Source organism: Prionailurus viverrinus, chromosome X (genome assembly GCF_022837055.1).
Source record: "Prionailurus viverrinus isolate Anna chromosome X, UM_Priviv_1.0, whole genome shotgun sequence".
Taxonomy (NCBI): domain Eukaryota; kingdom Metazoa; phylum Chordata; class Mammalia; order Carnivora; family Felidae; genus Prionailurus; species Prionailurus viverrinus.
Window position 1 is genome coordinate 105,969,495 of NC_062579.1, and position 24,249 is coordinate 105,993,743.

The 24,249-nt window shown below is 45.3% G+C and overlaps 1 protein-coding gene across 6 annotated transcripts in view; it reads right to left on the reverse strand.

The window, feature by feature from the left end:
- The window catches only part of ARHGEF6 (Rac/Cdc42 guanine nucleotide exchange factor 6), a 99,363-nt gene that overhangs the window by 29,170 nt on the left and 45,944 nt on the right, over positions 1–24,249 (reverse strand). For all 6 annotated transcript variants that reach the window (XM_047843211.1, XM_047843212.1, XM_047843218.1 and 3 more), the window contains 3 exons: positions 11,319–11,413; positions 8,247–8,342; positions 6,489–6,611 (listed from right to left, as the gene is read on the reverse strand). In XM_047843211.1, the coding sequence (XP_047699167.1) occupies positions 6,489–6,611; positions 8,247–8,342; positions 11,319–11,413 (314 nt within the window). The remainder of the gene's footprint in view (positions 1–6,488; positions 6,612–8,246; positions 8,343–11,318; positions 11,414–24,249) is intronic.

Consider the following 24,249-nt stretch of genomic DNA (forward strand, 5'->3'; position numbering starts at 1 on the left):
AAAAGAGAAAAAAATTAAGTAAAGGAGAAATAAAACTTCCCCAGGCACACAAAAACTGAGGGCAACTATCGCCAACAGACCACCTTTGCAAAAATTGTTAAAACAAGTTCTTTGGAGAGAAGGAAACTTGGACCTACATACAAAAGGAAGAGTGTTGGGGTGCCTGGGTGGCTCAGTTGGTTAAGCGTCCAACTCTTGATTTTGGCTCAGGTCATGATCTCACAGATTGTGGGATCGAGTCCCACATCGGGCTCTGTGCTGACAATGTGGAGCCTACTTGGGGTTCTCCCCGCTCTGTCTCTGCTCTCCCCTGGTTTGTGGGAACACTCTCTTTATCTCTCAAAATAAATACATTTTTAAAAAGGAAGAGTGTTAGAGAATAATAAATGCAGGTAAAAGAAAACCTTTTCTTCTTCTGATTCTTCGTGGATCTAATAGATAACTTTTAAAAGTAATAATAGTGACAATATATTAGGTGGTTTTACCTTATGGAAAAATAAAATGAATGAGCACAATGTTATAAGAGATGACGGAGAATTGACAATACTCTTTTATAAAGTACCTACACTACCTATGAAATGGTGAAGTGTTATGTGAAAGTGCTGTTAGATTAGTTATAAATGGATATTATAAACTCTAAAGCACTAAAGTTTTTTTAGAAGTATAATATGCTAGGAGAGAAGATAAACTGAAATCATATAAAACATTTAACTAAAATCAGAGAAGTCAGTAAAAGCGGGGGGGGGGGGCGGATAGTAAAGAAACAAAGAACAAGTGCAATGAATAGGAAAGTTATAAACATGGTAAACACGAATCTGACTATATCAATAAGCACTTTAAATGTAAATGGTCTAAATACACCAATTAAAAGACAGAGACTGTCAGGGTGGGTTAAACAACAAGACTCAACTGCATATTGTCTACAAGACACAGACAGAATACAAGGAAAAGGATGCAAGAGATATATCATATTAACGGGAATCAAAAAAATAGCTGGCTTCAGGGCACCTGGGTGGCTCAGTCAGTTGAGCATCCGACTTCGGCTCAGGTCATGATCTCTGGGTTTCTGAGTTCGAGCCCCACGTCGGGCTCTGTGCTGACAACTCAGAGCCTGGAGCCTGCTTCCGATTCTGTGTCTCTTCCTCTCTGTCCCTCCCTTGCTCATGCTCTGTCTCTCTCTGTTTCTCAATAATAAATAAACGTTAAAAATTGTTTTAAAAATGCTGGATTAGCTATATTAATTTCAGAAAAAGCTGATATCAGAATAAGGAAAATTATCAGGGATAAAGAGGAAGCATTACATAGAGATAAAAGGGCCAATCCCCAATAAGACAAAATAATCCTTAACATGAATACACCTAAGAAGGGAACATCAAGGGGCGCCTGGGTGGCGCAGTCGGTTAAGCGTCCGACTTCAGCCAGGTCACGATCTCGCGGTCCGTGAGTTCGAGCCCCGCGTCAGGCTCTGGGCTGATGGCTCAGAGCCTGGAGCCTGTTTCTGATTCTGTGTCTCCCTCTCTCTCTGCCCCTCCCCCGTTCATGCTCTGTCTCTCTCTGTCCCCAAAAAAATAAATAAACGTTGAAAAAAAAATTAAAAAAAAAAAAGAAGGGAACATCAAAATACACAAGGCAAACATTGATAGAACGGACAGGAGAAATAGATAAATCCATTATTATGGTTAGAAACCTCAACATCTCTCTATCAATAAACAGATCCAGCAGATAGAAAATTAGTAAGGATATAGTTGAATTGAACAGCACCATCAATCTAGTGATCTAGTTGACATTTATAGGATACTTTATCTAATCACAGCAAAATATAAATTCTTCTCAACCTCACATGGAACAGTCACCAAGATAGACCCAATTCTGAGACATAAAACACAGTATAACAAATTTATAAGAATAGAAATCAACAAAAGGTGCTGGGACATTAGACATACACACACAAAAGAATGAAGTTGGACCCCTACCTCATACCATATGAAAAATTAACTCAAAAATAGATTAAACAGGGGCACATAGGTGGCTCAGTCGGTTAAGCATCTGACTCTTGGTTTCAGCTGAGGTCATGACTTCAAGGTTCATGAGTTCAATCCCCACATCGGGCTCTGCGCTGACAGCTGTGGAGCCTGCTTGGGATTCTCTGTCTCTCCTTCTCTCTCGGCCCCTCCCCCACTCACTCTCTCTTTCTCAAAATAAATAAATAAATAAACATCTTTTAAAAATAGATTGAAGAGCTAAAGGTAAGAGATAACACTATAAAATTCTTAATCAGGCATAAATCCTCATGACTTGGATGAGGCAATAGTTTTTTTTAGATAGAACACCAAAAGTGCAAGCAACAGAAGACAAATTCGAAATTAAAACTTTTGTGATTCAAAAGACACCATCAAAAAACAAACAAAAAAGGACCCCATCAAGAAAGTGAATAGAAAATCCACAAAGTGGGAGAGAATGTCTGCAAATCATATATCTATTAAGAGGATATAAAGAATATATAAAGTATTGCAAGTCAACAATGAAAAGAGGAATAACCCAACTGAAAAATGGGCAAAGGATTTAAAAAAATTTTTTTTTTAATGTTTATTTATTTTTAAGAGAGAGAGACAGAGTGCAAGCAGGGGAGGGGCAGAGAGAGAGGGAGAAAAGGAGGCTCCAGGGGCGCCTGGGTGGCGCAGTCGGTTAAGCGTCCGACTTCAGCCAGGTCACGATCTCGCGGTCCGTGAGTTCGAGCCCCGCGTCGGGCTCTGGGCTGATGGCTCAGAGCCTGGAGCCTGTTTCCGATTCTGTGTCTCCCTCTCTCTCTGCCCCTCCCCCGTTCATGCTCTGTCTCTCTCTGTTCCAAAAATAAATAAACGTTGAAAAAAAAAAAAAAAGAAAAGGAGGCTCCAGGCTCCGAGCTGTCAGCGCAGAGCCCAATGCGGGGCTTGAACTCACGAACCGTGAGATCATGACCTGAGCCGAAGTCTGAAGCTTAACCGACTGAGCCACCTAGGCACCCCCAAAATAGGCAAAGGATGGAGGTACCTGGGTGGCTCAATCGGTTAAGCATCCGACTTCATCTCAGGTCATGATCTCAGCGTTCATGAGTTTGAGACCCGCATTGGGCTCTCTGCTGTCAGCGCAGAACCCACTTCAGATCCTCTGTCTCCCTCTCTCTCTGCCCCTCCCCCACTCACTTGCGCGCTCTCTCTCTCTCAAAAATAAGTAAACAGGGGCGCCTGGGTGGCGCAGTCGGTTAACCGTCCGACTTCAGCCAGGTCGTGATCTCGCGGTCCGGGAGTTCGAGCCCCGCGTCAGGCTCTGGGCTGATGACTCGGAGCCTGGAGCCTGTTTCCGATTCTGTGTCTCCCTCTCTCTCTGCCCCTCCCCCGTTTGTGCTCTGTCTCTCTCTGTCCCAAAAATAAATAAACGTTGAAAAAAAAATTTTAAAAAAATAAATAAGTAAACATTAAAAACAAATAAATTAGGCAAATATCTGAATAGACATTTCCCCCAAAGAAGCTATACAAATGGCCAAAAGGCCCATGAAAGATATTTAACAGCATCCTTCATCAGGGAAATGCAAAGCAAATCACAATGAGATATTACTTCACACCAGTCAGGATGGCTACAATCACAAACGCTGATGATAAAAAACGGCGGGAATGAATATAAATTGGTGCAGCCACCTTGGAAACCAGTCTGTCAGCTCCTCTAAAGGTGAAACATAAGTTTTCATATGACCTAGCGATTTCACGCCTGGGTGTCCACCCCAGAGAAATGAAAACATGTCCACACAAAGACTTGTAGCTAATGTTCATAGAGGCATTATTCACAATCCATATGTCCACCACCTTGAATGGAAGAATATTATGCTGTCTATTGCATATAGTATATTGTATATTGTATGCTGTATATTGTGTATCTAAACAATGGAATCTTTTTTTTTTTTTTTTTTTTTTTGGTGATTTAAAAAACAAGGTACTTAGGGGCACCTGGGTGGCTCACTCGGTTGAGTGCCTGACTCTTGATTTTGGCTCAGGTCATGATCTCACGGATCCTGAGATCGAGCCCCGTGTCATTGGGCTCCAACGGGGTGGAGGCGACTTGGGATTCTCTCTCTCCCTCTCTCTCTCTGCACCCCCCACTTGCATGCTCTCTTTCTCTCTCTCAAAAATAAATAAACTTAATTGGGGCGCCTGGGTGGCGCAGTCGGTTAAGCGTCCGACTTCAGCCAGGTCGTGATCTCGCGGTCCGTGAGTTCGAGCCCCGCGTCGGGCTCTGGGCTGATGGCTCGGAGCCTGGAGCCCGTTTCCGATTCTGTGTCTCCCTCTCTCTCTGCCCCTCCCCCGTTCATGCTCTGTCTCTCTCTGTCCCAAAAATGAATAAACGTTGAAAAAATAAATAAATAAATAAATAAATAAACTTAAAAAATTAAAAGTTAACAAATAAAGACCAAGGTGCTAATAAGTGCTACAACACGGATGAACCTGGAAAACATTACGAGAAGGGAAAAAAGCCAGACCCAAACGGCCCTGTGCTGTGTGATTCCACTTAAATGAAATGTCCAGAGTGCCAGCGAGTGCCTGGCAATTAGGATGGGTTTGTTTCGGGAGTGATAAAAATGGTCTCCAATTGATTGTGGGGATGGTTGCACAACTGTGAATATGCTAAGAATAATTTAACTGTATGTGAATTCGAACCCAGTAAGCCTGGTGTATAAAAAAAGGAAGTGGTAATGTTTTATTTCTTAAGCTGGGTGGTGTGTACCATGGGTGTTCACTTTATTGCAATTCCTTAAATTTGCATTTAAGTTATTCTTTGTAGGTAAAATGTATATCTTAACAAACATATGTGTTTAGAAGTCTGGCAGACCTGGGTTCTAATTCTGGCTCAACCGCTTAACGGCTATGGGTTCTCGGGCAGATTCCTTGACCTTCCAACGTCGTATCTATAAAGCAGAGACGGTAATAATAGTAATTCCCTCATAGGCTCTTACATCATGTGCCTGGCACACTATCAGTGCTATTATTAGCTAATATTAGCTCTAAGGAGTTGAGCCACTTGCCTAAATAACTCAGATTCACGGCTCCGCTTTCTTTAAACTCCAACTTCCGGGTTTGCTATTCTACAAGAATTCACGACGTTGGTCAGGGAAATAAAAACTGACCTTCGAGTAGGACCCACTGAATTCTACCTTAAAAATGTCCTTACTTAACAGCTCTATGAAGTCAATAACGCTCCTAACAGAGCAGGACAAAACCCAAAATTCCGCCACCTCTGAGGGTTGGTGTTGACTAGTGTTCCAGTCCGGCTCTGGGAGTTCAAGTCTGAGCCAGATTGAGAGAAGAATATTCCTCTTGGCCATGAGCAGTCTCTACAACTCCTATCCATTCTGAATCTAGTCTCCAGGTTAAGTCCTGAGAGACCCTGTGTGTTGTACTTGCTACTGTCCCCACCACGTCAGATTTCTAGCACATGATTTCAAAGTTCGAACGGCATCTTTAAACCTATCGTACAGGGGCACCCGAGGGGCTCACTTGGTCAAGCACCTGACTCTCGATCTCGGCTCAGGTCATGATCTCATGGCTCATGGGATCGAGCCCCATGCTGGGTTCTGTGCTGACAGCGCGGAGCCTGCTTGGGATTCTTCCTCTCCCTCTCTTTCTGCCCCTCCCCTCCTCGCTCGTGCGCGCTCTCCCTCTCTCTCTCTCCCAAAATAAATAAATAAACTTACAAAAAAGAAACCCACCATGCAGCGTGCTGGCCCAGATGAATGCATCAGTAAATGTGTCAGGGACAGGGAGCCCGAGGGTCAGGAGGGGTAGAAGAGAGAAGCATTTATCAAGGTCCCTTGCGAGGACTCTGAAAGGAGACACTATTCTGTTATTCCCCACGAATCTGAAACAATTTCTAATCCTGTACAATTGTTATCACAGCCCACTGCATAAAGTACCTGCCAGGTAGTTCACACCGCTCGTGTCCTTCCGCCCTCCATGTTAGTAAATATCTGCCTTCCAGTCACAGCACTGCTGAGACGTCCCCCACCAGACAAAGGGAAAGTGAAACCGAGATGACCCCTGGCCCTTGAGCTATTTGTCAGCAACTCAGAAAAACCATTCACGGGGGCACCGGAAGACTACACCAAAGGATCCAAATAGAGTTTCGCTTCAGGAAGGCCTTCCCTGAGCCTCCCCTGCCCCCACACTAAGCTGAAACCACGTTGCACAGTCTCACCCCATCCTTTTCGTTACCCTTTTGTCCAACATGTTTATGGTGTTTGATTTCACGTCTGCATTGCTCTCAAGAGTCTATGCTCTGAGGGGAGGGACTTCCTCTTCCTTGCTTACTGCTGTATCCCCACCAGCCAGTACAGGACCTTGCACATAGCAGCTGCTCAGTCATCACAAGTTCAGCTGGCGACCTTGGACGTCCAAACGAAGCAGTCCTAGGAAAGGACCCCGCTGTCAAGCAGCCTAGTTGGGGAAATGGTGACAACTTACCTGTGCTGTGTGAGTACATTGACAGCTGAAGGGTGGTTTGCGCAGTAAGCCAGATACATAGATTTAAAATGAGGCATGAGGTTCAGTAGACAGCCTCCTACTTTGTGTTGGTTTTCTGGAAACCTGTAAGTAAAAACAGATGAAACACAGGATGTAAAATAATAAATGCAATAAAGGAAGATGGCTCCAACCAAACCTGGCAACGTGCAAACCTTTGGAATTCTTTTGCCAAAATTAAGAGAAACTCTATTACAATCACTTCCTCCATGAAATGGAAGCTCTCGACCACCAAACACAGCACCGATACATAAGGTCAGGTACTTACCTGGAATTACGAAGTAGGGTGTTTCGGGTTTTGGTTTTTTTTTAAGATATTTATTCAAGGGCGCCTGGCTGGCTCAGTCGTTAAGCATCTGACTTGGCTCAGGTCGTGATCTCATGGTTCGTGAGTTCGAGGACCACATCGGGTGAGCTCGAGCTCTGCTTCGGGTGAGCCTGCCTCTCTATCTCTGACTCTCCTGGGATTCTCTCCTCTGCGTCTCCCTCACTTGTGCCTCTCTCTCTTTCTCAAAAAAGGTATTTATTCAAATTATAATATTCAAGTTTTTGGCCAGGCACACACAAAAATACTGTCGGCTAATGTATATGAAGTTCAAGTACAGACACAACGAATCAACTCCAAAAATGACATATCACAAAAGAGTATTATGTAGTCTTAGTGGCCTGGTGGTCCCTAGGCAGGATGGCCTCAAGATCTTTTTAATTAATTTTTTTTAAGTTACAAGCCACCTGTTTTTATTTGCAGAAAAAATCAGAAAAGTGCAAGAAAGAAAAAATATTACCCAGAACCCCACCATTCGGGGATAGCTATTATAATAATTTTGGCATTTTCCTTGGACTTCCTCCTACCTCTTTCTCTATAAGATGGAAAACGAAGATTACAAATCTAGTTTGTGATCTGCTCTTCTCACCTGGTGACTTCTCTTCCCTCATCAACAAGCTGGATCCCTATGCGCATTGAGGATGGCTCCACAGGTCTCTTTGGTGTGGGCTCTTACCATCTTCCTTCCTGGATGACCACCCGTGTCCCAGAAAGCTCAAGAAACAGGCAATCCCTCCAGTTTCGCTATAGACGATGAGAGTTGCCAACTTCTCCAAGATACACTGCTTGGAAAATGAATCTTGCTACCGAAATATACTGCCTGATGATCATTACAGCCCATTTCATAGTTGAACACTTCAACTATCGAGCTAGCCATCAAATATGTATTGTGGTTCACACAAAGATATACTTTCCTTTATCCACTTCTTCAAGTTTCAACTGTTAATATAACAGATAAGATCCTGGGTGTGATTTAAAGAGAAGCAGCAGCTTGTGCAACCAAATGAGTCACCTGACTAATTTTCCATTTGCAATGTACAAAAGAAAATACCTAATCAATGTCAAAGGCATCATCCGCGGTCGATCGAGACCTTACTTGGCTCTTACACTGCCCAGGAGCAGTAAAAGCAATACAATTTTTCAGTAAAGTCAGGAACAATTTACTGCACGTAGAGCCCTGATATATACAACTAATGGTTTGGCCCTGTGAATGCCACCACCTAGCGTGTTTTCTCTGTACCGGGACCGTTTATCGGAGTTGTAACAAATGAGTGAACATAAAATGCCCTTAATCTAAGACAACAGTTAAAAGGAAAACAAAACACGCCAAGGAAGCGATGTTGCTGGCTATCTTGATGGCAATATGTGACACTTACTTTGAACATTCTTCCAAGGCTTGGCAGAGCGTCTGTTGAAATGAGCATACTTCTTCAAAGTTCCCCAATAAAGATGTAAACTCCACAGTACTCAGACTGGAAAAAAAAAAAAAAAAAACATACATAGTTTCAGTGGCTAGAATTTAAGGATGATTCTAGTCATCTATCTCTGGTCTAGCGAGCCGATGATTTGCTAATAAGTGGCAAAGGGGACAAGGGAAGCAACCCCTAGATTTTAACTTTCGCTTTTTAATTTACACCAAGTCCGTGTTCTTAAACAATTTGTAAAAGCGTCTTTAGTTGGGGTGCCTGGGTGGCTCAGTTGGTTAAGCATTCGACTCTTGGTTTCGGCCCAGGTCGTGATCCCGCGGTTTCGTGAGTTCAAGCCCAGCGTCGGGCTCTGCACTGGCAGCATGGAGCCTGCTTGGGATTCTCTCTCTCCCTCTCTTTCTGTGCCCTGCCCCCCAACGCTGTCTCTGTCTCTCTCAAAATAAGTAAATAAACTTAAAAAAAAATAAAAGTGAAAGCGTCTTTCCTTGATTTTCTTTTCCTGCAGTAAGAATAATGATCGTCAAGCAAACGAAGGTTTATAAAAGCCATTTAGGCATTTTACAGTGCAACGAGTGAACGAATTACAACTGCATACTATCTAAATATCTTAATAGGCAAAATGCACCATAACGGGGGATAAACGTAAAGCATTTTGAGTCTTCTAGAGCCGCTGGGAGAGCAATCGAAGGACAGTATATATGCTCGCAGAATGCACAGGGGAAAAATCACAAAACGCAGTTTCTCCCAATCTGCAATGCTCATAGATCAACGAAAGGAAATGTTTAGGAGAGGAGGTCCAGGAGAAGAAACTAGTACTGATTTGTCTGCGGGGCGGAACGGAGCAGATAAAGGCAAACAGAACAGTTTTATCCAGAGCTTCCGCGCTGTGACTTCTGTCCACTCCTCCCCTACCAGACAGTACATGATAACAGAAGCGCCAACCACACTCACCCGGCACTTAACACGGAGGCGGGCGTTTCACACATAACGCATCGTAACCTGCCCACAACTTTATGAGGTAGGGACCGTTGCCTCCGTTTTTAATTAATTTTTTAAGTGTTTTTTTAAATTTATTTCTGAGACAGAGAGAGACAGAGCATGAGCAGGGGAGGGGCAGAGAGAGAGGGAGACCCAGAATTGGAAGCAGGCTCCAGGCTCCGAGCTGTCAGCCCAGAGCCCGAGGTGGGGCTCGGACTCACGGACTGTGAGATCGTGACCTGAGCCGAAGCCGGACGCTTCACGGACTGAGCCGCCCAGGCGCCCCTGTTGCTTCCGTTTTACAGGTCAGGAAACCCAGGCACAGAGAGGTCCAGCAAATCGCCCGGAGTCACAAAGCCAGTGAAGGGTGAAGCCAGGATGCCAATCAAAACGTTCTAGCTCCCGAGTCCATGCTCTTAGACCGTTTCGGGGAGGAGGCTTTTCTGAAGACTTAAAAGGCCTTTCTTCTTCATGTATTAATACCAGGGGCGTGTTTCCCAGAGAGTCATTTTTGCTGACAAAGAAAAGGAACACCCAAACAAACGTTACCCGAAACCCCTCGGGCATAAAAAGCTGCCAGCTTCTCTGCCCCCATCGCCCTCCTGAACCACACGCTGGAAAACCCCTATGATGGGGAGTCAAAAGCAAAACCTTCAGCCAGCCAGCTTCCCTTTCCTCTTACTGTTTCCAGCTTGCTAATCAGTCACTCCTTCATTTGAAATCTCACCATCTCCCCTCCCAGGGTCACCGCCTCCGTGTCCTGCCTCTGCCTGTCACCTCCGCGAAACGGAAGGCACATGTCACCGGTGGCAGGAGGCACAGTGGGTCGAGCGTGGCCACTTCCTGGCTGTGTGATGGGTACGGCAGTAAGCCCTTCTGGACTTGAGTTTTCGTATGTGTTCAGTGGGGATGGTGATTTCTTCCCGGGCGCTGGACCCAGTGATTCACTGGGGTTCCTTCCATTCAGCTCAAAGAAGCATGATTCACAGAATTCACTTCGTGCTTTACATAATAATAACAAAGGACACTTTGTTGTTGATCGCGTTTAAACTCTTACAAAACATAGGACTATAAAATCCTTTCACGCTGGAGTAATATTCCCATAGTGCCGTGGAAAATTCCCAATTGGGAAATTCAGCCAGGCTTTACGCCTTAGCAAACATGATGTGGAAAAAAGGGAGAAAAATCGTGAAATATATGAAACATAGTTCCCTGACTGAAGCCCAATACTTTAGGCAGCTGTCCAGCAAAAGGAAACTCTTCCCGAGGAAAAAGAGGAGGCTTTTGTCCCCCATTACATGGGCCAACTGCTACATTTTCTATTTGACTTATACATCGTAATCCCCAGTAAAGGGTAATCAAGTAAGATATAAACACAAACAAATGCAGTTAGCCACTGTTTAATATGCTTTTCTAGAAGCGCGCGCACACACACACACACACACACAGACACCCAAAATGAGTGGTCGATATTTTTCTTTCACGAAGACTAAGTTTTCAATTCCAGCCTCAGACAGTCACTTCGAAGACCAGAATAAGGTTTGAATGTTTTGTTTAAAAAAAAAAAGAAAAGCAAAGAAAACATTTTAACATCTCTATCATTCTCTTTTTGCCTGGCTGAAATACAGGCTTGAAGTGCCCTTATGAACATTCACAAAATGCCACACTCTTTCCGCGCTCAGACCGCGGGAAAGAGTTTCTGCCCTGGCAAGAAAAGGTCACGGGGAGCACGAAACTTTCCAGTTTACATGTTTGCTGCATAGAAACACCAGCAGGCCCTCTTGGGGCGAGGTAAAACCGCATGTGTCGCTTTTAGGATGTACAAGATAAAATCCTTCCACAGCCCAAAGAGACAGAAAGCCAAGCTCTCCAGCAGCAACGTCTTGCGTAATTTCCGTTGCCTTGACCGTGTTTCTTGGCAACCTGTGATCTGTGGAAATTCTTCTAAAGGGCAAAATCAATTATTCAGTGACATAAGAGTAATGACTCGATGCTGACATTATCTTGCTTTATTTAGCAACGGGTTTAAAACGTAAATCTTACTTGTTATTGGCCTGCAGGGGTCTTAAGTAAGTGACAAGCAGAGACTGAAGTTCTTTAGCATAATCCTTTTCCGTGTCCAAAATGTTCTGTAACACCTATGGAGAAACAAAGGTCAGGGTCTTGTATTTGTCAGGACAGTCCCAGGTAAGAAAGAGCTTTTAACCAAATTATGAGGCTAGCACTGTAAGTGAGAAGCACAAAATCTGAATGCCCTTTGTTTCATTCTAGCAAACTACTTTAATGATTATGGTTATATTGCATAAGTCATATGAATACAATTTTTCAAGGTCACCCATAACCGGAGGGGCCTGGCCATTTACACAGTACTGTTGAGAATGCTTTTGTTTGGGTACCAATTTGACAGTAAAATATATTTAATAAAAAAAGAGAGAGAGAGAGAGAGAGAGAGAGAGAATGCTTTTGTGTGCTTAAATCATTGATCCTCGGGAAAGGGCTCAGTTAGCTAACAAAGGATCGTTATTCCCATTTTATGGAGGAGAACGTGGAGACCAGCCACCTTAGAACGCGCAGATTCAATGTCAGGATAATTTAATGAAAATGGACGTCAAATGCCGTCAAATGGCTTTACGTGTTTGGTAAGACCTTTAGGGGACAAAAATCTGAGGCCACGGTGAATTTTTAAGTAGAGTTAAACCTAGTCTTTCAAAACAACCCACGTACGGTCCACAGTCTCTCTTGCCCCACCAGTGCTAGGCCCCACCATCCCCCAGCCTCTTCCGGGGGCAGCTCCAACCTTCCCTTCAAGCTCCTCGAGACACACAAGCCAACATTTTCATACCTTTCCTCTCCTACCTCCTAATTCATTCAACAAACATGTACCGAACGCCTACTCTGGGCCGAATGCCGCGCGGCCTGCCGGGAGCTTCCACTCCGTTCGCAGGGCCAGACAGCGTGAGGCGTTCTTAGCTGGGACGTGTACTCACAGGGCAGTCCATGACGATCTGCCTTCGAAAGGTGGAGTGAGCAAGGCGAGCGGAGGCCCGGGCGACTGTGGGCGTTTGGGGGGACACAACCGGACTGGAGGGTGGTCGTCCGGGCTCTGCGCCCGACTGACAGCCTGGCTACAGTTTTAAGGCTTCACCCGCCTCACCTCAGATTGTGACGTTTCACCTACCTCAGGGACCATTGTGAAGAGGCACTGAGACACTGGACAGGTAGGTGCTAAGTGAGCAGGAGACAGTCCCGCCAACGTAAGGGGGCAAGAAAAGGTTTCTCCACGGCAGCGCTGTTGACATTTCAGACCAGATAACTGTCCGCTGTGAGGGGGCGCCCTGTGCGTTACAGCAGCCTAGCAGCATCCCTGGCCTCTACCCGAGAGATGCTAGACGCCACTAGCCAACCCCTGCTCCAGCCTGGCGATGACACACGTGTCCCGGCATTGTTCAGTGTCACCGAGGGACAATACTGGCCCTAGGTCAGAATCCCTGCTTTAGAGGGAAGCCGCCCACAGGGTGGCTTCTGAAGCGAGGACTGAGGTCACACGGCCTTCTCCTCAGCCACTTCTGTCTCCTTTCAGTTCCTGTCTTCCTCAGAAACCACTGTCGAAAGGTGTTAGTGGAAACAAATCCCGGGGCCTGGAGGTTCCACTGCTCCCTGAAATTAATCCAGTGACGGGCTGGCGATGCTTTCCTCCCCCCCATAGAAAGTTTAGGCACCCCAAAGGAAGTCAGCAACTACCCTGAGATGAACAAAAAAAGAAAACACAACGTAAAAACACTCACGGGATGCCCTTAAGGCAGACGATATGTAGCTATAAATGTCTCTATCGAAAAATAAGCAACAGGACTTCTGGTTTCTGGGCCAGCATTTAAGGAGCTTGGAAGTCATTACTCCAGCCTAACAATCAGCAGACTAGCTGAACTAACTGGGGGGGGAAAGAAAAAAACCAACTAACTCTTCTTCTCAGGGAATTGAGGTCACAGGGGACAATGCTACCCCCAGAACTGGAGAGACAGACAAGCGGACACTGAAAATCAAACTTGCTGGAGCAGAAACCCATGAGCAGAGGCCTCTGCGGAACTCAGCAGCAGGGCAGGAGAATCTGAACTGTGACCGAATTGCTGGGGGGCTCAGCGTGGCCCAGTCTGAGAGTTGAAAACCCCAGGGGGCCCAGTCACGGGACAGCCCGCCCATCTTTTGTTTTACCTCCGCTAGCCACCAGGTTGTCTCAGTGAAGTAGGAGGAAAATCTCCGTCCCACTTCAGAAGGGGGAAAGGAAGGGGAGCCATCTTGAAATACGCCACAGCATTCTGTTCATCCTAACAAGGTCTGCCCTCAAGAGAGAAACTATTTGACCAGAGCTTGATCTACCGGGTTTTTCGTCAGAGCCTAACCCACCTAGGGGAAAGGAAATAGCCTATCCCAGTCGCTCTAGCCTTCCTGTCCCACCTAAGGGAGGAAAGCTGCTGAGCAGCACTGGTGAAGTTCGTAATCCAGAGACATAAACTCACCAAAAGACTGAGACCTAATCACCGGGCTCCAGAATACTGCCCCTGCCCCCCGTGCCATGCCACCATATTACTAAAGACCTATTTACTGCAGTTCCTTTCAACTAGTACATCATGTTTGGCTCTCAACAAAAAGCAACAAGGCGTACTCTAAGGCAAAAAACGCAGTTTGAAGACACAGAGAAAACATTAGAACCATGGTCAGATATGGCAGGAATGTTGGAATTAATGAGACTAGGATTTTAATATAACTATGTAACATGCTCTACTGAAAGTAGACAACATACAAGAACAGACGGGAACTGTAAGCAGAATGAGAGAAATATTTAGAATAAAAATGAAACGGCAGAGGTCCAAAACACTCTAATAGAAATGAAGAATGCCTTTGGTGGGCTCCTTAGTACACTGGCCCACTAAAAAAACAATCTCTGAGGGGCTCAGTTGGTTAGGCGTCTCACTTAGGCTCAGGTCATGATCTCACGGTTCAAGCCCCGTGTCGGGCACTGTGCTGACAGCTCAGAGCCTGGAGCCTGCTTCCGATTCTGTGTCTCCCTCTCTCTCTGCTCCCCCCTGCTCATGGTCTGTCTCTCTCTGTCTCTCAAAAATTAAAAAAAAAATTTTTTTTTAATTAAAAGAAGAGTCTCTGAACTTGTGGATATGTCAATACAAGATTTCAAAACTGAAAAGCAAACAGGAAAGAAAAAAAGACTAAAGAAAATGGAACAAGATACCAAAGATGACATATGTTTAATGAGGCTACCAGGAGAAGACAAAGAGAAAGGGATGGAAGAAATACCTGAAACAACAATGACTGAGAATTTTTCCACATTCATGTCAAACACCAAACAAGAGATCCAGGAAGCTCAGAAAACACCAACCAGGCAGATCATATTTAAACTGCAGAAAAAAACAATGATAAAGAAAAAGTCCTGAAAGAAGCCAGGGGGAAGGGTGGGGAGGGTTGGGAACAGCTTACCTAGAGAGGAGCTAAGATAAGAATTATATTCAACTTATCCTCAAAAACTATGCAAGTAAGAGAGGAGTGGAGAGAAATGTTTAAAGTGTTGAGAAAAACAAAAATCTCCCCAACTTGGCATTCTGTACCTTGTGAAATTTTCCTTCAGAACTCAGGCATATAAAAATTGAGGGAATTTGTTGCCGGTAGACCTGCCTTGCAAGAAATGTTCCCCAAAAGGTTCTTCAGGAAGAAGGAAAATGCTATATAGGTCAGAGACCCAGATCTACATAAAGAAAGAAAGTACGGGAGAAGTAGCAAGTGAAGCATCTGACTATTTCAGCTCAGGTCACGATCCCAGGGTCATGGGATCAAGCCCCGCGTCAGTCACGCGCTGAGTGTGGAACTTGCCTGGGATTCTCTCTCCCTCTGCCCTTCTCCCCATCTCTCTCGCTTGCACGCTCTCTCTCTCTCTCTCTCTCTCAAATAAAAAAAAAATGAAATAAAAGAAAAACTCGAATTTTTTGTATTCTTTTTTTTTTAATGTTTATTTATTTATTTTGAGGGGGAGGAGGGGACGGGAGAGAGGGAGAGAGAGAAGCCCAAGCAGGCTCTGTGCAGCCATCACACAGCCCTCCGTGGGACCCGAACCCACAAACCACGAGATCATGACCTGAGCTGAAACCAAGAGTGGGTCGCGTAACCGACCGAGCCACCCAGGTGCCCCATCTACTTTTTTTGTATTCTTAATTGATCTAACAGATAACAGTTTGTTCAAAATAGTAACAGGAACAATGTATTCAATTATATATGCTTATCTACAAGCATATATATGATGCCTACGTATGTTTATGTATAAATGAAATGAATGACAGTAATGATGCCAGGGGTGGGAAGGAAGAATTAGGTATACTCTGTTATTATAAGGTGCTTGTGCTACCTGTGAAGCGGTATAGTGCTCTGTGACAACGGACCCGGATTCCTTCTAAATATATATTGCAAACTCTAGGTCGACCACCCAAAAAAGTTAAAAAAAAAAAAATCTACAAAGATACAAACTACCAAAACCGACTCACAAAAGAAATAGAAAATCCAGGAGCGCCTGGGTGGCTCAGTCGGTTCAGCGCCCGACTCTCGATTTAGGCTCAGGCCATGATCTCACAGTCATGAGATTAAGCCCCACATGGAGCTCTGTGCTAGGCATGAGGCACGCTTAAGATTCTGTCTCCTTCTGGGGCACCTGGGTGGCTCAGTCGGTTAAGCGTCCGACTTCAGCTCAGGTCACGATCTCGCGGTCCGCAAGTTCGAGCCCCGCGTCGGGCTCTGGGCTGATGGCTCAGAGCCTGGAGCCTGCTTCTGATTCGGTGCCTCCCTCTCTCCCTGCCCCTCCCCCGTTCGTGCTCTGTCTCTCTCTGTCTCAAAAATAAATAAACGTTAAAAAAAAATTTTTGGGGGGGCGCCTGGGTGGCGCAGTCGGTTAAGTGTCCGACTTTAGCCAGGTCACAATCTCGTGGTCCGTGAGTTCGAGCCCCGCGTCAGGCTCTGGGCTGATGGCTCAGAGCCTGGAGCCTGTTCCCGATTCTGTGTCTCCCTCTCTCTCTGCCCCTCCCCCGTTCATGCTCTGTCTCTCTCTGTCCCAAAAATAAATAAACGTTGAAAAAAAAATTTAAAAAAAAATAAATAAATAAAAAATAAAAAAAAAATTTTTTTAAAGATTCTGTCTCCTTCTTCCTCTGCCCCTCCCCCGCCTCAAGAAAAAAAAAAGAAATAGAAAATCTGAATACATCTATAACAAGTAAAGCCATTGAATAAAGCATTCGAAACAATTCCCATAATTTAAAGCCCAGGATGAGATGGCCTTACTGGTCGGTTCTACCAAAAGTTGAAAGAATTCATATCAACCCTTCACAAACTCTTATAATCTTAGAAAAGAACAAAGTACAGGGTACATTTCCCAATTCCAAAACACACTCCAAAACTACAGTAACAAGATAGTTTAGTACTGGCATAGGATAGATACATAAATCAACGGAGTAGTCCAGAAATGAACCCCTGGTCAACTGATTTTTGACAAGCGTGCGAGACCTTTCAATAGGGAAAGAACAATCTTTTCAGCAAATGGTGCTGGGACCACTGGGTGTCTACATGCCAAAGAATCTGCACTCCAACTTTATACCATATACAAAAATTAAGTCAAAATGGACTCAAGAGTTAAAACTACCAAACTCTTAGAAGAAAACAGAGGAGAAAATCTTCACGACTTCAGATCTGACACCAAAAGCACAAGCAACAAGAGAAAAAAAATACATGAATTGGAATTCATAAAAATTAAAAACTTACGTGTGTCAAAGGGCATTATCGAGGACGTGAGAAGACAACCCACAGAATGGGAGAAATATTTACAAGTCGTATATCTGATAAGGATCCAGTAGCCAGAATATATAAAGAACTCTTACAACTCAACAGTAAAAATAATTAATTAAAAGTTGGCTAAGGGGGCGCCTGGGTGGCTCAGTCGGTTAAGCTTCCGACTTCGACTCGGGTCATGATCTCACGGTCCGTGAGTTCGAGCCCCGCGTTGGGCTCTGTGCTGACAGCTCAGATTCTGGAACCTGCTTCAGATTCTGTGTCTCCCTCTCTCTCTGCCCTTCCCCCGCTTGTACTCAGTCTCCCTATCTCTTAAAAAAATAAACAAACATTAAAAAAAAAAAAAGTTGGCTGAGGATTTGAATAGCCCTAGAGTTACCATATGACCCAGCAGTTCAATAACTAGAGAAATGAAAACCTATGTCCACACAAAAATTTGCACATGAATTTTCACAGAGCGTCATTAATAGTACCCAAAAAGTGGCAATGATCCGAAGGTCCATAAACTGGGGAATGTCTACACAAAACCTCGTGTGTCTATACAATGGAATATTAGCCGCAAAAAGGAAAGAAGCACTGATATATTCTACAACATGGATGAACCATGAAAATATTATTCTAAGTGAAAGAAGCCAGACACAAAGGAACAAATGTTGTCAGCACAGAGCCCGTGCGGGACTTGAACTCACAAACCGTGAGATCACGACCCGAGCCAAAATCAAGCGTCGGACGCTTCCCCCACTGAGCCACCCAGGCGCGCCCGTGCAAGTTTAAAACGGTGAGTCTTGGGGCGCCTGGGTGGCTCAGTCGGTTGAGCGGCCGACTTCGGCTCAGGTCACGATCTCGCGGTCCGTGAGTTCGAGCCCCGCGTCGGGCTCTGTGCTGATGGCTCAGAGCCTGGAGCCTGTTTCAGATTCTGTGTCTCCCTCTCTCTGACCCTCCCCCATTCATGCTCTGTCTCTCTCTGTCTCAAAAATAAATAAAACTTAAAAAAACAAACAAACAAACAAACAAACAAAAAAAACGGTGAGTCTTGTGGTATGGAAATTATACGGCCAAAAAAGCGATTTTAAAGACTCAAAGCACATATTTCTCTTCTCATCTGTTAATGGAAACTCTTTATACGTTTTTTTCTCCCTGACCCCACGTCCTTACCCAGGATGGCCCTTCCAAACTCTAGTTTGTCCATCAGTGAAACTGCCTGCCCAGCTGGGCTGGGGTCGCCTGTGGTACCTCAGCTAATCGCCTACATAAATGCGCTGCACTCATATTCATTTTGTATTCTTAGAAATGGGGAGAACTACACCAGAATTCAGCAGCACCGTCTTTTAGTAAGTAAGAGGGAAAACATACGCAGACTGCTTCATTAACAAGATTTATTTGTCTACAGCATTTGTATCAAGGGTGGGAAAAGGCTGGTAGCGTGCCTTCCTGCTAATGTTCAGGAAGGGATGAAATCATCTAATCATCTCCTTTTGTTCACATTTTTCTACAAAGACCGGGTCTGGATACGAGCCATCTCACATGCTCACCCTCCTTTCGAGCACTGTTGCCTAGAGCTGTGACACTACCCAAATCATCACGTCTGTTGAAAATAAGAAAAACAAAAGAAAAAAAAAATCAAACCGAATCCGCTCACCCATTGCCCGAAGGAACTTTTTAAATTAGAAACTGCAGGCGTTATTTACCTCGTAAAATGAGGTTTTCATTTTCTTTTTTTACTTTTTTTATCTTATTTTAGAGAGAGCGTGCACTCATGTGCCCGGGGGAGACGGGAAGAGTGAGAGAGAGAGAGACAGAGAGAGAGAGAGAGAGAGAGAGAGAGAATCTTAAGCAGGCTCTACGCTCGGAGCGGAGCCCGATGCGGGGCTCAATCCCATGACCCTGGGATCATGACCTGAGCCCCAGTCAAGAGTCGGATGCTCAATTGACGGTGCTCCACAGGCACCCCATAAAATGTGATTCTTGACACAATTAAACAGCATTGTTTGAATCCGACCTCCCTCTCACCACTGAAACAGCGTTATTGTTTCAACGTCCTTCAAAACGCTATCATCTGGGTCTCCTTCACAAGAAATCAGTAGGATTTTGCACGAAAGGTGCCAACTGTCCTGCTCCAGTGGCTTTATTTGCCAGGTGAGGCGGCGCACGTTCTAGAAGTCCCACTCTCGCTGGACCCACCAGCCTGGGACACACAGAAGGCAAAGGTGAGGGAAGCAGGCGGATATCTCCCGCCGCCTTTCAGTGAGCAAAACTGAAACAAATTTCATAGCTAAACATTTCCTCCTTCAGAGCTAAACAGAAAACATATTTTAACTCCTATTGTTGAAAGTTTTGAGGGTGGCTGAATGCCGACTTTACAAAACTAAACTGACAGAGGTGATCCACGATTCCTTCACTTACCAATGCAAAACAACAACAACAACAACAAAAACCCAATTGAACGGTAACATGTTAAATAGCGCTGCCCTGGCTGCGGTCTGACGAGCAGAAATGCTCATCAGGGTGGACACTTAGGATTCTTTCTCAAATTCATTTGAGCTTTTATTGCTTTCCTCAATCTCAAAAGACCAACTGATGAACTTCTGAGACTGGTTCTTTATTTTTCAGGCCACAGGGCATGTACTGTAAAGGGATAAAAAGGGAAGCAGACAGAGGAGGCTATGTGTTCCCAAACAGAAGGCCTCAGTGGTGAGTCAGAAAGCAAGGGGTTTGGCAAGCCAAACAGCAGCACAGTTTGATCGAGATGAAATCCATTCAAACTTACTAAAATAGACTGCATCCAGACATTGCCTTTGCCTCCCTGACTCTGTCTTCACAAGGGCGACGGAGTATTCTTTTGCTCAATTAACCTTTGACTAAATTCAGAGCGAGACAGATGGTAAGAAGCCATAGAAAAACAGGTGGCGGCCTTTTATGCCTCTATCCTGGGCTATTGATTTTCCAGTAAAATATATTTCCCACATTTCCTGGAAAGGCTTTAGAGTGAGTTCGTTTTTATAACTCTTCTTTTTTTTTTTCCAAAGGGAAAGAGTCATAGAATATGAAGAAATTATTTTAAGAGGCTAAAATGCATAAACAGCCGACCCTTGAACGACAGAGCTTTGAACTGCGGGTCCGCTTACCGTAAATGTCTTTTCTGTTCCTTATGATATTTACATTTTTTTAAGTTTATTTATTTTTTAGGGAGAGGGAGAGACGGAGTGTGAGCAGGGGAAGGGCAGAGAGAGAGAGGGAGACACAGAATCCCAAGCAGGCTCCAGGCTCCAAGCTGTCGGCCCAGAGCCCGACGCGGGGCTCGGACTCCCGCACCGTGAGATCGTGACCTGAGCTGAAGTCGGACGCTTAACCGACGGAGCCACCCGGGAACCCCCCTGCTCCTTACGATATTTTAAATAGCATTTTCTTTTCTCTAGCTAACTTCGCTGTAAGAAGACAGGATGTAATACATATGACATACAAAATATGTGTTAATCAACTGTTCATGTTAGCGGTAAGGCTTCTGGTTAAGCTCTTGGGGAGTCAAGAGTTCTACATGGATCTTCGACCGTGCAGGGGGTCAGCGCCCCTAACTCCCGAGCTGTTCAAGGGTCAACCGTATATGGATGAGTAAGACAGGAAATGGGTAGGTAAAAAAAAAAAAAAAAAAAAAGTACAGGGAATGTGGAGAAGGAATAAATGGGCAGATTGTAGGGAGTAGTTCAGGCTGGTGGATTTAAAAGGGGAAGGTGCACAGAGGATTTTGAGGGCAGTGAAAATACTCTGTGTGATACTATAATGATGGATACAGGCCATTATACATTCATCCAGACCCACAGAACATACAACACCAAGAGGGAACCCCAATGTAAACGATGGACTTTGGGAGATCGTGACGCGTCAGCGTAGATCCTTCGCTTGTCACAAGTTGTCACCGATTCTGGTGGGAGACGCTGGTAGCGGGTGAGGCTGTGCGTGTGTGCGGGTGGGAGGGTTCCGCTCGATTTTGCTGTGAACCCCAAACCGCTCTGTAAAATAAAGTCTTAAAAAAGGGGGGGGGGGGCGGATAAGCGCTAAAAAGGTAGAGAGAACTCCGGGTGGGAGCAGGTGGGTAGAGAGATGAGTAAGAGGGAAAATGGGGTAAGCAGAAGGTGGGTGGTGAGAGCAGAAATTGCAGGAGGCTTCCTGGGATTTTTATGTGAGGTCACATGTTACACACTCCCCACCTTTCCCACTGCGTACGGGTTCTCCAAGGCATACCCTCTAGGCATCTGCCACAAGTTACAATGAAGGAGAAGAAAGTTAGGAGAAAAATAAATTGTGCTGGCCGCTACTGATTGTACCTTCCTGTCTGCAGGTAGGGAGAGATCATCTCTCCCTCTGCAGACGGATAGATGCTCGCGCCCAGAATCGAATATTCGGATCACTGCGTGTGAATACAGCACTCCACCTTCCCGGGGGGCATTCTGACGGGCGAAGAAGACAGTGCAGTCCACTCTATGACCAGCAGGGAGGGATCGCGGGCACGCCCACTCTTGCCCGGGGGGATGCGCCCATGTAGCCCCCCTGCCTGAATTCCTTTCCAGCTCTTCTCTGCTTAGCTAAGTCTCGACACGCTTGAATCCCGTCTTCCACTGAACCTTTCCCTTTACTGGTTCTCCAACTTCAGTTTAGTGAGCAGCAGAATCAGCCGTTTCCTGGGGCGCCTGGGTGGCTCAATCGGTTGGGCATCCGACTTCGGCTCAGGTCATGATCTCATGGTTCGTGGGTTCGAGCCCCGTGGTGGGGTCTGCGCGGACAGCTCGGAGCCTGCTTTGGATTCTGGGTCTCCCTCTCCCTCTGCCCCTCCCCCACTCATGCTCTGTCTCTGTCTGTCTGTCTCTCTCTCAAAAATAAATAAACATGAAAAAAAAAGTACTGTTTCCTGAGATCTATGGCCAGAGATTCTGATATACAGCAAGTCCGGTATGGGGCCCGGACGTGTGCACTTTTAACAAGCTCCCCGGGGCCTTCTGAGGTAGGATCCCCCAACCACGTTTTGAGAAGCCCATCTTAGGACACTTTATAACTGCATCATTCTCTGCCACGTGGCTTCCTATCACGTCTGTCCTACGTTCCCAGTGAGACAGACCATGGGTGCGAAGAGCTAAGCACTGCGCACAGATTCAGCCTGATCGCTAAGCCACATCGATCCCTTTTCCTGTTCTTTGTTTTCTCAGTTTTACTGAGGTATGATTGACAAATAAAAAGTGTCTATGCTTGAGGTGTATAACTTGATATATTTTTGAAAGATTTTATTTTTCAGTGATCTCTACACCCGACAGGGGGCTCGAACCCACAACCCCGAGATCAAGAGTCACACGCTGCTCCGACTGAGCCAGCCAGGGGCCCCTATAACTTGGGCTTTTGATATAGGTACGCAGTGTGCAGAGATCGCCACAGTCAAGCTAATTAACACCAGCGCCTCACATCGTTACCATTTTCCTTTGTTGTTGCTGTTCTTTATTCTTAAATGCCTCCTGGCACGTCACAGCAAGTTATGAAGGGCGGAGAAAGCCAACAAGCAGCATAAGATTATTAGAAAAACAATGGATAGAAAAATGGCATGCTGTTTCTCAGTAGTGAGAGAAGTTTAACAAACGGCAGTGAATTTTGAGAACGCGGAAGGAACCATGGTCAGGGGCAGCAAAAGCCTCCTCTGGGCTGCCACGGCCCTGAAGGATCCTGAGCACCTATTCCAAGCACCAGGCCAGGAGTGGGCAAGCCTCGGTTAGACACACTGAACGTGGCTCATGGCACATGCAGGTCTGGGCTGGGTACCCAAAGCCACTTTGGTCACACCGGAGAACTTGCATCAAGGCCCGGGTGGGGCAGAAATCAGCACCCGGTCCCCTGGAAACTTGAAAAGGGGGAGACAAATCTACAGACTTGCAAATTCAAGGAGTCTCTATCCTGCCCAAATTTATCGGATGCGATTGGTTCATTTTACATGTCAACTTGACTAGGTCACAAGGTACCGAGCTTAGACATTATTTGGGTATGTCTGGGAGGGTGTCTGCAGACGGCTTTGGTAGGTTGAGGAAAGCAGACTGCCCACCCCAGCGTGGCTGGGCATCATCCAATCTTTTGAGGGCCTGGAAAGAACAAAAAGGGAGAAGAAGGGAGAATTTGCTCCCTCTGCCTGACTTCTTGAGCTAAAAATATCAGTCTTTTCCTCCCTCGGACTCGAATTTACACCATTGGCTCTCCTGGCCCTCAGGCCTTTGGATAGTTGAACTTCCAGGAATCCAGCTACAGCTCTTCATATGCCTTGCCAAAGTCCTACGTAGAAGATGTTCACTGCAGAATCGTTTAGAGTAGTAAGGTACGAGAAGCTATGCACATGGCTTTCATATCTCAACTATTGTAAATAATGCTGCAATTAAACATAAGGGTACGTGTATCCCTTCGGATTAGTTCTTGTATTCTCTGGGTAAATACCCAGTAGTACAACTGCTGGATTGTAAAGTAGTTCTATTTTTAACTCTTTGAGTTAAACACACACACACACACACACACACACACACACACACCCCATTGGAATATTATTCGGCCATAAAAAAGAATGAAAAGAATGAAATCGAGCCATTTGCAATGACACGGATGGAGCGAGAGAGCATAATGCGGAGAGAAACAAGCCAGTCAGAGAGAGAGAAATGGCATACAATTGTATTCATCAAGAAACAAAACAAACGAGCAAAGGGGAACAAAATAAAAGAGAGGAAAACCAAGAAACAGACTCTCAACCACAGAGAACAAACTGACGGTTACCAGAGGGGAGGTGGGGGGGAACAGTTAAATAGGTGATGGACGTGCACAGTTAAACAGGTGATAGGAGGGCACTTGTTGTGATGAGCACGGCGTACTTTATGAAAGTGTAGAACCACTGTAGTGCACACCTGAAACTAATATAACACTGTATGTTACGTAACGGGATTTTAAATACAAACTTAAAAAAATAAATAGCATCAGCAGAGGCAGAGACAGCTCCAGAGCAGTGTGATGGCATACTCCAGATGCAAAGAGAGAAGAAGCTACTGCAACGTTTTCATCCACCATTTGACTGCATCCTTTCTTTAAAAATTAAATCACGGTGGGGAGGGGGCGCCTAGGTGGCTCAGTC